Below are 14,853 nucleotides of genomic sequence, written 5' to 3' on the forward strand. Positions count from 1 at the left end.
CTTTTCACTAACTTTATATCTGTCAGAACATCATGTGGTTCCACCAAACTACAAAGGAGGTTGAGGAATCTGTTCTTGTTGAGATAACACTCCATGGCTACTATTTGTTCCAGGCCGTTTGCTTTTTGTCAGAATTTCTTTTCTCTTTTTTGGACATTGTCTGATCCAGTGTTGAAAGAAAGGGGGCGGGGAGGTAAGAAAGGGAAGAAGATAAAGAAGAGAGGGAGAAGAGAGTGGACAGACTAAGGAAGGGAGAAAAGAAAGGAGAAAATAATTTTGTAAGTATCATATACATTTTTTTAGAGATTTTTGCCATGTATACTACCAAAAACAAAAATAAGCAAATAAATAAACAAAGCTAAAATATTTCTAGGTAATTTATGTCTCTTTTTTCACTCAGGACCAATAAGAAAAGAAAAATGTTGCACAAAAACTGTGATAATCTATTTCTAATAAAATTAGGTGTGTGTGTGTGTGTGTGTGTGTGTGTGTGTGTGTGAATTTATAAGCAGGAAAATGTAAACATTTGGTCCCAGACACCTATAATGAGTTAGGGATGCAAGGTTGTAACTGCCAATGTTCACTATTTGCTCATAGGTGCCTGGCTTAATATACACTGCAGAACCCGAATTACTGGGCTCAAACAATGGTTTGAAAGACTGCTAATTAGTTGCATTATTTCACATAGTAGTTTGGATTTCTTCTCCCAAAACACTGAATCTTCCAGCCAATCTGGACCTGTTTTCCCATATGGCCATATCATTAGAGATGAGTTAGTAGTTGACCTCTTCAGATGAGTTGTAGACTCTGATTTGTCACATTTCCACTTCTCCCTATTATTTCATGCTTTTGGCTACTTCACTCATTTACATTACCTGTCTGGTCTTTGAAGACACTAATTTTGTGGCTCCTGATAGGGCATCCATATGTAGACAACTTGGAGCCTATATCGAAAAAACTTGCAGCATAAAATTATTCCCTAGTATAAATTATGATCAGATATATGATGCTAAATATGCCTAATCCAGTATATTCGGTTTATGGTCCTGGTACATATACATACACATAATTCTAATAGTGTCTAACTTACATGCAAGACAATATGTGATTTGACTTTACATTTTTTATATTCATATTGGGTAATAGTAAAGAGCACATGTTCTGGAGTCAGCCTGCACTAATAGGTCCCAAGTTATTAAATGTTTCTTTGTTTATTAGTTTTCTTATTTATAACTGAATAATAGTCATAACTACCTGATATGGTGGTTGTTAGAATTAAATGAGTTAAAGCCTGTAGTGTATTGAGGAAAAAAGTAAATTGTATGTTGTAAGCAGGTAATAAATGCTTTTATTTTTATTCCATTATTCTAAATAAGAACAGGAAAAATGTTATTAATGTTAAATGAGTAGGATGGACTCATCAACAGCTGTTAAAATTAATTTTAGCCCCATATGTAAGTTTACATGTATATTCGTCTTTATCTACACATAAAGTTGGCTAAAGCAGACATAAAGACTATATATGATGCTGCCCTAGTCAGTTTGGCTCAGTGGATAGAGCATCATCCTGAGGACTGAAGGGTCCCAGGTTCAATTCCGGTCAAGGGCACGTACCTCAGTTGAAGGCTCAATCCCTGACCCTAGACAGGGCTGTGTGGGAGGCAACCAGTCCATTGTCTCTCTCACATTGATGTTTCTCTCTATATATATCTCTCCCCCTCCTTTCCACTCTCTCTAAAAATCAATGGGAAAATATCCTTAGGTGAGGATTAACAACAACAACAACAGCAAGACTATATATGATGGTTTTATTAAATGAATTATTCTAACTAGTCATATCACAGATTCTTAGTCACAATGACTACATGATCTCTTGAGATTTATAAAATAAAGGCTGTGTTTTTTTTGTTTTCCTGAGTGTTCTTAACCTACCTAATTAAAAAACAAACAAAAACATCTTTCATAATGAAGAAAGCAAACAAACACAAAGTCAACAACAGTGGAAGTCACTTAAGTTTCTGTAACTTCTGAGTAAACAACAAATGGTCTGTCATTCTGAACATGCCCCGACATCTAATGAAAATTACATGACTAAAAATTATTTATTCCCGAATTTAAAAATGAAAAACCACCGTGTGAAATGCATAGCAGAGAAGAAATAAAAAATGATCTAATTATAGAAATGTTAATGAGTAAAAGCCAAACAAATTCTGTTTTTTTCTTCTTTCAGGTCTCTGTTGTCAATCAGCTGGACATGCAAGTCATTGTTTCTAATGTGCCCCCCACTCTAGTGGAAAAAAAGATAGAAGAACTTACAGAGTAATGAATTTTTGCTTACTTATATATTTATTTTCATACAGCTATAATTTTTATTGGATTAGGTAATTTTAATCATTATAATGTTCAGTTTAAACATATATTTTAACACACTGTCTTAATAATTTAGCTTGCTGTTTTCCTGAAGTAAGTAGTTTTATTTGAAATATGTGGAGGTTCTAACAGTACTTTCAAATAGGACTGGAAATTAGATGTGAAAATATATTAATTTGTAATGCCTTGATTGATGCATCAACATAACTTCAAATGCAGCATATAAGAAATAAATCATAACATTAATTATCTGAGTATATAGCATGTCCCAAAAAATGTATACACACACTTTGAATAATTATAAAGGCATTATTTGTTGAAATACACTTCATTTTCAAAATTGAGCTATCAGCTGTTAAAGTGTGTGTACAATTTTTTGGTCCCAAATTACTCAAATAGCCCAATATCTAATAAGCAATCCAGCTAGTCCAGGGAATGCTATTTCTCAGAGTGATATACCTAGATGGCTAAAGCTTATTTTTTTTTCAAAAACCAATTTTAAATGATATATGTTTAATTATTCTAAAATATATGACATGCCCATCTGCCTTTGAACAGAGTACATTGAATATGTTATTGTTTACTCAGAGTTGTGATCATTTACTAAACAGCTGGCCTTTAATATACTGAGTGCTCTCAAGGATTATTAAAATGTCTTTACTCTTTTACTCTTAACTACCCTGACCTAACCTGCCACCATTTCATAATTTGTAAATTGGTATTTATTTATTATTATGTCTTCTATTGAATTTTGGTTGATACATGCCAATTATCACTGTTAATCTGCCTCTCTCTAGAAAAATATCTCCTACTTATAAATTCCCAGGAGAAGCTTCAGATAGGTAACTAAACTATTAGTAATTATGTGTCAAATAAAATACAATAGGCATTGATTAAGGCATGAGTGATCCCCTTATAATGAGGCATAGGTGTTTTGCAACAATTATTTGTTGATCTTTTATAAAACGGAACCATTGGATGTCATATAAATTTTCCTACAAATGAGGTGAATATCAACATGTATGCATGGAATATTGATAATACAGTGTCTTGTTTACCTCTGAAAGTGTTATATATGCTTAACTTTTATCAAAATAATAGCTGATAACACCTGAAAATTTTAGAATTATACCTGTCTTTTAGCTGCTTTAATGTCATCTATTGGTGTAGGCTTTCTCTGATTACACTGTCCAAAAGAGATGATATTCTCTTCAACCTTTAACCCAGTGATTTTCAACTGGTGTGCCACAAAATTTTTTAAAACATGCAATACCTGACTATATAGTCAGAGCATTGACCTCTTTTCCCAAATAAAAAAAAAAATGACAACAGCCAACATAACAGAAGCCATCTGATGTAAATGAATCAAAATTATACCTATTTTTTTTTGGTCAGATAGGCAAAAAATATAACATATTTTCTGGAGTGCCACAGAATTTTAATAATTAGTTTATGTGTGCCATGAGATGAATAAGGTTCAAAATTGCTTCTCTAATCCTTTTTTCTTTCTTTTTCTTCAGAGTATTATCTAATATTTTTATTATATGTAAATTTCCCACTGGGATATAAATTCCATAAGAATAGAAAAATCTGTTTTCACTGCTATAATTTCAGTTATATAGCAAGTACTCAATGCATTTTACAGTTATAAATTTTGTAAAACCAAAATCATAATGCCCCTTTCGTCATATTGAGACAATTTATGAAAATTGAAGAAAATGGCAGATAAAAGTATAATTTCATAGCGATTTATATGATTTATTCCTTTTAAGTGGATATGAAGATATGAATGAGAAAAATCAGGCAACTTTCAAGTCTTGAGAGAACTGTGTCACTATGAAAGGAGCTGTAACTTTGTATAACATAGGTTTTGAAATTCAAGATTGGGCATATAGTTTAATCTTTCCCAGAGTCAGTTTCACCAGCCCATATTATAAAGAGCTAATATGCTAATTAGACCGAACAGCAGAACAACCATCCAGACAACCTTCTGGATGAAGCCAGGGCTGCGAGGCCCGCTGAGGCAGCTGGGGCTGCAAGGCCCAGCCAGGGCTGCGAGGGGCTGAGAGGGCCGAGTCCCTTGCACGATTTTTGTGCATCGGACCTCTAGTTGGTTGAAAAGAGCTAATAAAACTTATATCAAAGAACTGTGATAAGAGCTAAATGATATAAGCCATCTCAGACAATGGAAATCATGAACATTTAATGAATAATAGATATACAGAAATGAGGTTAGTAGCCCAAAGTCTGTAGGTTAAGACAGAGGCCACAGTTTTGCACTTTCTATTCAAAGAGCAGATAGTGTAGTAATGGAGCTCAGATTACGTACTCAGAGAAGTTTGAATCCTCCTATAGTTGTGTGATTTCTGAGCAAGATATTTAACACATCAGACCACGCTTCCTCATCTTGAATATTGAAATAAGGATGTCAATTTTGTCTTTTGTTTGATAAAATGAAATGTAAATTTTCTGGTGCAGTAAGTCATAGCAGGCACATCACTGATTTCTTGCAATACATTTTTCAAAGCCTATATTACATTAGAGATTCTTAAGCTTAAAAATTTCTCATCTCTTTAAAAAAAATGTACTTTTTAAAAAAAATATGTTTTATTGATTTTTTACAGAGAGGAAGGGAGAGGGATAGAGAGTTAGAAACATCGATGAGAGAGAAACATCGATCAGCTGCCTCCTGCACGCCCCCTACTGGGAAAGTGCCCGCAACCAAGGTACATGCCCTTGACCAAAATCGAACCTGGGACCCTTCAGTCTGCAGGCCGACGCTCTATCCACTGAGCGAAACCAGTTAGGGCAAAATGTACTTTTTTTAAGAGCAGTTTTATATTGGCAATAAAATTGAGCAAAAGATTCAAAGAATTCCTATATGCTCTCTTTCCTCATGGATTCCTATAGATTCCCTCACTATCTACATCAGCGGTTCTCAACCTGTGGGTTGCGACCCCTTTGGCGGGGCGAACGACCCTTTCACAGGGGTCGCCTAAGACCATCCTGCATATCAGATATCTACATTACGATTCATAACAGTAGCAACATTACAGTTATGAAGTAGCAACGAAAATAATTTTATGGTTGGGTCACAACATGAGGAACTGTATTTAAAGGGCCAGAAGGTTGAGAACCACTGCATAAGGGCTCTCCATGTACCCATAATCTATAATAATAAAAGCATAATATGCTAATTAGACCAGACAGCTGAACAACCTTCTAGACATCATTCCAGACGAAGCCACTGTGGCGGGGGCCGAGGCAGAGGTGGTTAGGGGTGATCAGGCAGGCAGGCGAGCATTTAGGGGCATCTGGCAGGCAGGCAAGTGAGAGGTTAGGAGCCAGTAGTTTCACTGCCCTAAAAATCCTCTTTGCTCCACCTAGTCATCTCTCTCCTCCCCACTAACCTCTGGTCTTTTTACTGTCTTCACAATGTTACCTTTTCCAGAATGTTATATAGTTGGAATCATGAATTGTGTGTAGCCTTTCTGGTCTCATTTTGTAAGCTACTTTAGTGGGTGAAAGTGATAGTGACAGTGACTGTTAGACCTGATTCAGCACCAGGAAGCCCCAAACACTCACTCTTAATGTCCAGGGGTGAATAATGAAAATGCACACATATCTGAGATAGACAGCAGAGTGCCAATTTGTTCATTAAAAATAAGAATTTACTGTTCCAGTGATAGGACTAACCAGCACATTCATTTCCTGTAGATATTCTTAGATGACAAGTCACAACATCATCAAAGCCATTTTCTATATTTCCCATGAGATATCCCTATCCTAGGAAGTGGAAAACTAGAATTCCATTTGGTCGTCACTTTTATATTTTTTTCTTAGAAAGACCCTTATTTGAGGCCAAATCATAATCCAAAGTTTCCTTGGTAAGCATGAAGCCAGTACGAACTGAGAGAGTTGATGAAAGGAACACATAATAACCTAATATATCCATTTGATGGTGGAAAATTATTTGCAAAGGGAGTCAATATCCTTTGATGGCTAAGAGCTCAATGCCTGGAAAGTAGGATGCACACAGTAAATGTTAGCTGCTACAGTGATGCTAATGATTACTCTCCACTCCCCTGGAATTGGGTTAAAGGGCTCTACCGAATTTTTTTATTGCTTTTGTTATTTTATGCTTATAGAGGTAACCAACACCCCTTCGTAATGAAACTCACCCCTTTTTAATCATATTAACATATTCCAGCTAATCCGATGCCCCCTACAGGTGGCCTATGTTCTGAAGTATTTTAGTTTTACTTTAGGATTTATCTCTTTGTGAGTCTTTTGTCTCTTTTACAAAGTCTTGAGATTAAGGAGCAGGAGAAATAGTTGTAAGGACAAGATCAGTGACACCTTGTAACCAACAAATGATTGGCAATAGTGTCTAAAGAAGAAACTAAGAAATATTTGCCTTTTGTCTTCCTTTCTCCTTCCACTTCACCATGAAGTCCCGATGAGTAAAAGAAGTTTGAGATGCTAAAATTTAAATTCTTATGAAACTTCAGAAATGGCATTTTCAAAATGTATAAATTAAAGATTTTAGAAATATTGTGTTACTATATGAATTGGAATTGACAATTTAGGTCTCAGAGTTGCTCACTTCTTTTACTTTCTAAATACAATATGAAAAATCAATGATAGAGAACTTTATTGCAGTAGTTAATGCTTTGATGTGGATGAATCAATCTTAATGAAATATTTATATTACATCTGAAATGTGTCTATAAATTATAGCTTCTGGTATATCAAATCATACTTTAGAAATCTCGTTGAAATATGTATTTCTAGGATGAGAATTAGAAAGTCTCTTAGAAAAAGAACCAATGAAATAGTAAACAATAGATGCTAGCACTTATATTCTTTATTAACAATGTTGTCTTAGACATTTTGCACATAGAGATAATGTTCTGGCTTACATTTTAAAAGGTTGTTGAGTTGGAGATTAGGTGACCGGTTATAAGTATATAGCAATAGTCCAGGAGAGAGATCACTGTGGCTTGGACTGGTGGTAGGGATGGAGATAAGGAGAAGTGATTACAATCCTATATAATAAAACCCTAATATGCAAATCGACCAAATGGTGGAATGACCGATACTAAAATGTGCACCGACCACTAGGGGGCAGACACTCAACGCAGGAGCTTCCCCCTGGTGGTCAGTGCACTCCCACAGGGGGAGCACCACTAAGCCAGAAGCTGGGCTCATGGCTGGCGAGCGCAGCAGCGGTGGTGGGAGCCTCTCCTGCCTCCACTGTAGTCAGGCGGTAAGGAGCAAGGAGTCCCAGACTGTGAGAGCCCTGGACTGCAAGAGGGATGTCTGACTGCCAGCTTAGGCCCGATCCCCCCAAGGGGAAACCCTTGAGGGGTCCCAGACTGCAAGAGGGCGCAGGCTGGGCTGAGGGACCCCCCCCCAAACGCACGAATTTTGTGCACCGGGCCTCTAGTATGGGTGTATTTTTGAGGGTACAATCCTACAAAATTTATTATGGATTGGATGTATGAGAAAAGGCATGAAACATGATGATTCCTAGGTTTGGGTCTGAGCAAAGGACAAAGTAAAAGTTGTTACGTTAACCACTGAAGAATTTGATAAAATTATACATGCAATAGTAATAGTATTCTGTAATCAATTTTGGTGGAAAGAAAGAACTAATTCTCAGTTAAATGCCAGACTGTAGGAAAGTGCTTTTATCCTGTGAAACATCATAGAGAGGGTATCTCCTAAGGCCATGAAAAGAAAGTTTCATGGTACCGAGAGCATTACTTAGCATATGTTCTGTGTCGAGTCTCTACGGGTCTATACTAACCGAGGAAATAAGTTCAGAATATCAGGAGAGCCTGCATAATATATCCCTCTGGCCTTCTCAAAGCCTATTGATTTGTTTAGCCAGGCTTTTGAAGAAATATTGACAAGTACCTAAGATGGAGCTCCCTATGTTACTAGCTAACTATAAACCAATTTCCTGAACAAAAGGCTAAGTAGAGTTTGTAATCATGAAATCTGAGGAGTTTCTTTAACTGTAGCAACAAATATCTAACATCTATGGCACCTTTTTTACTTGCTGGGTTTTGTGCAATTAATTAGTGTTATTCAATTAACTTCTCACAGGGACCCTTGGAAGTAGGTTTGAGTATTTTCTTCTTTGTACAGATGAGTTCTCTGAAACTCTGAGAAGTTGAGTGTTTTCCATAAAGACAGAGTAGCGGTGTAGGTTTAATTTGGACTTACATCTGTGGGCCAACAGCAGGCGGGATTCCTAAATATTCCCTCTGTTAATGTTTTAGGAGGCAAAGTTAATTAAAAATCCAACATCTTTTCTTGGGAGTGAGCTGAGCACACAGTGCCAGAAACTCTTATATGGTAATTTTAGTTTGGCTCATTCACACAGTTATGTAATTGAGAAGATGGCTGCTGTAATATTTTAGTGTGAAAAATAGCTATGAAACTATTTCAGTTAAGACTACATTTAATTTTTTATAAGGCAATTTCTGATTGCAAGTAATTGAAGATACATGTATGGGTAACTAGATAAAGTGATGTTGTAAATTAAAATTTAGGGGCATCTTCTAAAAATAACTTGGTTTGAGAATAAATCAATTAACTGAGCCAGTTATATATTAGTATTCTTAGTTTAGATTTTTAAAAAAAGGTTTTGCATAGAAAAAATGTTTCAGTTAAATTTTCCCTTCAATATTTATCTAAGAAAATTGTTTAAATAAATAATTTTTATATTGGACATTAATTATGTGGTAGCACAGTAAAACATGTTATATATATTTATATATAAACATATATAACAAACATATGTAACACATAAACATTAATATATTTACATAAAATGTATACACGTATTTATATTTATATGCATATTTATATGCATACACTATGTTAATTATATTCACATATTTTCTTGGAAGTTTAGTTATTAAAACTTTGTTTAAAGATAATGTAGTAACATACTACTACTAAGTATTGTAAGTTTCAGATCTTATAAAATAGAACAATAACCCCTAAGTGAAAATTTAATTTTCTTTTTTTTAATATTTTATTGATTTTTTACAGAGAGGAAGGGAGAGGGATAGAGAGTTAGAAACATCGATGAGAGAGAAACATCGATCAGCTGCCTTCTGCACACCCGCTACTGGGGATGTGCCCGCAACCAAGGTACATGCCCTTGACCGGAATCAAACCTGGGACCCTTGAGTCCGCAGGCCGACGCTCTATCCACTGAGCCAAACCGGTTAGGGCTAATTTTCATTTTTTATAATTATTATACTAATTCATTTGCACTGCATTTGCTTCTCAATCAATCAAATGCAGTTATTTGTTTTGAAACAGTTTGCCATAATCAAATATTAATCTGCTATGCATTTGATTGAAGCACTTGTATTTTATATTGATATATTGCTTCCAAGAATTTAGGTTCAAGGCAAATTTAAATGACTGGATTTTTCTATAATACAAAGTTTTATCAAACTCTATCATGAGCAACCCTGCAACTTTAAACAGAATGCAAAATTCATGATCAACACAATTTCAGAGCCTAGTAGGACTAATTAGAGTAGGACTAGCAGTGACGGCGGACCTTGTGAGCTCGGCGCGTCAGCATTGTGTGTAGAACATTTAAGATTTATTTTCTTAGCAGATTTCAAGTACACAATGCAGTATTATTAACTATAGTTACCGTGGTATACATTAGATTCTCAGAATTTATTCATCTTATAACTGAAAGTTTGTACGGAAATTGAACAAATGTTGCTACCATGAGAGAATTAGAAACATGACCCAGGCTTTGGTACACCGGTACCTTAAAATGAAATATGCATACTAGTTCTAATGAGATGGAAATAGACTCAGGCAAACTTCAGCAAGTGGAACTTTATTGGAAGGCTGTTGAGAGCAGACAATATCAATAAAGGGATGGAAAACAGGCTGGGAGATAGTCAAGAACAAGGGCAGCTGCAGAGGCCTGTAAAGCAACAGCAGGAATAGGTGGATATGCAGTTTCTGTCTGGTGCACCTCCAGTGCATGACTTCCAACCCTTTAAAAATTGTGAGTCTTTGCCCTGGCTGATGTGGCTCAGGTGGTTGGTCCACCACACCAAAAGGTGGTGGATTCAGTTCCTGATCAGGGTTCAATCCCTGGGAAGCAACTGATCAATGTTTCTCTCTCACATGGATGTTTCTCTCTTTCTTCTCTGTAAATCAAAAATCAATAAAAAAAATTTAAAAAGAAAAATATTATTTGACTCAAGAACCAAATTTCAGAGAAAACGAAATGGCCTGCTCTGAGTCACATGCAGCCTTTGATGGCATAGGGTGATGGCAGGACGGGACCACTGATTAAAATCCTACTAGATGTGACTGTTGGAGACAAAGCTAATGCTTCAAATTAGGGAAAGAGTATAAATGCTTTGCAGCCAAAAAACTACAAAGTCCACTTGGGAGATGGAGGCATTAATGCCTTTTTTATCTATGCCTTCTTTTCGTGGATCTTATAAGAATTAAGTACAATTTTGTGGTATGGAGAGCACAGTCCCAAGCAGGTAACTACCCGTGAAGGAAACAGCTGATGAAAGCAGCACTGTGCTTCCCATTTGCTAACCAGTAGTTCACAGGATGACATTTTGTTACCAAAACGGATGGTGAGGAATTGATGATGACTTACTTGTTATTATTGTTTCCGTTGGGGAAAAAAATATTTCATAGTGTGTTTGAACAATTTTTAATTAAGCAGTTCTGACCAGAATTCACACAGATTGACAAAGAGAAAAGCAGCTTATGCAATTGGAAATTCTGCAACTTCAAGGTTGTTTCACTGTGGGAATAGGAAATCAAGGAAAGGGAATATTGAATTATCTTTTGTTTTATATGTACAGTTTGCTCAAAATCTTTGCATATTACCTGCTGTGGCTGGTAATATGCAGACTCATTTAATAAGACTAGTGTTTCTGAAGCCCAATTATTAAGTTCATCCGCGTGTGCACTCTGGCCAAAAATTGCACAAGCAGGGGTTTGCGGTAAAGAAAGGAGTTACTTTATTAGAATTGGCCAAACTCGATCTGGGCTAGCTCATGCATTGAAAGACACAACTTCCCAATGACACATAGGTTATACGTTATATAGGGAAAAATCAGGAGACGTCGTGGATTAGGGGTTCAGGGTACTGTTAGGAGCTGATTGGTCAGAGGTGAGGTAAGGGTAATACATAATTTATTCAGGTGTTAAGAGCAACTCCAAGATCAGCTTCTGTGTCCAAAACCAATTTCAAGGAGAGCTTGCTAAAGGGGCCATTCCATGTTAGTGCTAAGGAGCTGAAACATAACTTAGATCAAGATGTTATCTTTAGCACCGCAGGTGGGATTCAGTGGTTGAGGGTCAACAGATGAACCAGGAGGTCACAGTTCTATTCCCAGTCAAGGCATACTGGTATGTCCAGGTTGCGGGCTTGGTTCCCAGTAGGGGGCGTGCAGGAGGCAGCCGATCAATGATTCATTGATGTTTCTATCTCTCTCTCCCTCCCTCTGTCATAAATCAATAAAAGCATTTTTAAAAAGATGTCATCTTTAGCCTGCCAAGGGCTAATACCTGTGACCATTAGTCAGAATGGGGCTATCTGCTGCCACAGGGGTCAGAGAGGGTGAGTTACTAAGGTCAGATCAGTGAAGTGTGCTGAGAGAGAAAGAAAAAAAAAATTATAGTTTCAAAACTACAGTTTAAATAAACTCAGAATTATGAGGACCCTCGGTTTCCCTGGTAGCATGAGAAATAATTTCCTTTAGCTATCTGCTTATACCATGGGTCAAATAAAAACAAATCTGGATTTTTTAGAAGAAAAGAAGCTTTATTTAAAAGATTAATTGGGGGAGCCTTGGGGAGGGAGACTATTGTAATAGGGAAAGCTCCTGCCAGCACTTAAAGGTTAGGCAGGAAAGGGCTTTTCTTTTATAGGGAGGAGTAAACAAGGCTAGAGAAAACCTGTGTGGGCAAGCCAGAGGATCACACAGATCAGAGAATGTTTTACCTTGACCTCACTGCTATGGGAGGGGCCTTTTGGTGGGGGCGGGGGGATGTGGAATGCTGCCTCAGGCTAAGGGTGGGTCAAAGTTTAGAGGTTTGGAGGAAGCAGAGAGACTTAACCAGGGTTAGGTTAACAAGAATTTGTTCTGATTGATCTGTGAGGACAAAAAATTCAACTAATCACTTCTGAAGTAAAGAATGGGGATTTGCAGGATCTGTGCCTGGCTTCGTCCTGGGTAAACAAAGGGGCCTCCAGGAGTCTTTATGAGCCTGATACAAGCCAGGGAGGGAAAGGCTCTTCTTCACAGTAACACTTTCCTGGAACATAAGGCGGGTGGGGGGAGATACTTCTTAACCCTTGCTATTTTTTGAGGAGCACAGGAATTAGTAAAAGTCAATATTGTCGAGTATAAAAGGGAGTATTGTGTGAACATGTATTTTATATTTCCAGGAAGGTAATTAGAGTTTTACTCTATTAGAGGTCTTCAAATATTATGCTTTTTATGGCAGGTATTAAACTAGCAGTTCTCAACCTGTGGGTCGCGACCCCTTTGGGGGTCGAATGACCCTTCCACAGGGGTCGCCTAAGACCATCGGAAAACACATATATAATTACATATTGTTTTTGTGATTAATCACTATGCTTTAATTATGTTCAATTTGTAACAATGAAAATACATCCTGCATATCAGATATTTACATTACGATTCATAACAGTAGCAAAATTACAGTTAGGAACTAGCAATGAAAATAATTTTATGGTTGGGGGTCACCACAGCATGAGGAACTGTATTAAAGGGTCGCGGCATTAGGAAGGTTGAGAACCACTGTATTAAGCCACAGAGCAATAATGATAGAATAAAATATAGACCCCCATGCCCATCCTAATCTAAAACAGAGCCGTACATTATTATTTCTTTTTTTAATTATGTTAGGACCCTAGCCAGTTTTGCTTAGTGGATAGAACCTGACTGAAGGGTTCCAGGTTCAATTCCGGTCAAGGGCACATGGCTGGGTTGTGGGCTCGATCCCCAGTAGCGGGTGTGCAGGAGGCAGCCAATCAATGATTCTCTCTCATCATTGATGTTTCTATTTCTCTCTCACCTTCTCCTTTCCTCTCTGAAATCAATAAAAATATATTTTATAAAAATTATGTTAGGTACATCTCCAAAAACAGTTTTTCTATAAATACAATGTGAGGGGGAGAGAAGGTGACTAAAAGATTGTAGAAGAGAATCACTCAGAGCACTATTAGCACGAGTTTGTATTTGAAAATGCCAGGCTTGGGAAGTCTCCCAAGGCCCTTGGGGAAGCAGGGCAGAATGTTTTATGGGACTTTAGCAGGAGAAGATTGGCTGAAGTTGAACTAGTTTTGAGAATTTATGGATTAGCAACCACTGGGTAGTCTGGGAAATCAATGTGGTGCAGGGGAGCAGGTAGAGGTCAAGGTCATGTGCAAGTAGGGTCTAGATTAGAATACGTGTGGGCCACAGTGGAAAATTTTTTATTTTTTAGGAACTTTGGCAGAATATTATATTTAATAAATATGTCTCTATTGTTACTATTACTACTTTTGCATTGGAATGGAATGCATTTTTCTCCACATTATAGACCTAAAATTTCATCAGTGTTTATAGAAACCAGTGGTCATGCATAACCTCTACTCTTTTGAGATGTTAGCCAGCTTTAACACCATATTATCTAAAACTTGATACCACTGCCACCGTAAAAACTTCCCCTCAAGTGCAAAACACTGGGCTTCACAAAGAAACAATTCAGGTAGTTCAAGGTAACTGAGATGAAGCAGAGAGGGAATTTGTCCTCCATATTCAATACAACAGATGATAGGAAGAAGCAGCCTGAATTCTGTAAAGACCTTACCCTCTTTTAAGAACATCTATGCTCAGATACACATTTCAAGAAATATAATAAAGCATCATATATTAATCTCTATGCTTTAGTTTCTCCTTTATGTTTTCCTTTAAACAAAGAATGATCTTTAAAAGTTGAATGAATTAGAAACGGGAGAAACATATAAATGAAAAAATTAGGCTAAATTAATAATTATTATTATATTGTATGAACAATTACTGTGTGCTTAAAAACTCTGCATAGATTTCAGAGTAAAAGGTTTCACTTATTTAATGCACACAATGATACCATGCAGTTGATGATTTCTTCAATTTTTACTTAAGGAAACAGAGTTTAAGAGCTGAAAATTACTTGCCTAAGGTTATGCTGTTGATAAGTAAAGGAGCTGAAAATTTAAGTCAGACCTCTGCACTCTTTATCACTATGTTATTACTATCTGTGCCTCCTACAAAATGTCAGGAGTATAGTGTGGTTTGACTTCAAGCCCTCTCTTATTTTTAAGTGAGCATAAGTCTTCAAGAAAAGAACCCTGAAGCCCTAACCGGTTTGGCTTAGTGGATAGAGCATCAGCCTGTGGACTGAGGG

The 14,853-nt window shown here is 36.8% G+C and overlaps 1 protein-coding gene across 1 annotated transcript in view; it reads left to right on the forward strand.

Annotated features, from left to right (window-relative positions):
- The window catches only part of PCDH15 (protocadherin-related 15), a 567,795-nt gene that overhangs the window by 521,892 nt on the left and 31,050 nt on the right, over nt 1-14,853 (forward strand). Inside the window, exon 28 of the mRNA XM_014547486.1 lies at nt 2,231-2,319. Coding sequence (XP_014402972.1) covers nt 2,231-2,319 — 89 coding nt within the window. The remainder of the gene's footprint in view (nt 1-2,230; nt 2,320-14,853) is intronic.

This window comes from Myotis brandtii, unplaced genomic scaffold (genome assembly GCF_000412655.1).
Source record: "Myotis brandtii unplaced genomic scaffold, ASM41265v1 scaffold475, whole genome shotgun sequence".
NCBI classification, from domain to species: domain Eukaryota; kingdom Metazoa; phylum Chordata; class Mammalia; order Chiroptera; family Vespertilionidae; genus Myotis; species Myotis brandtii.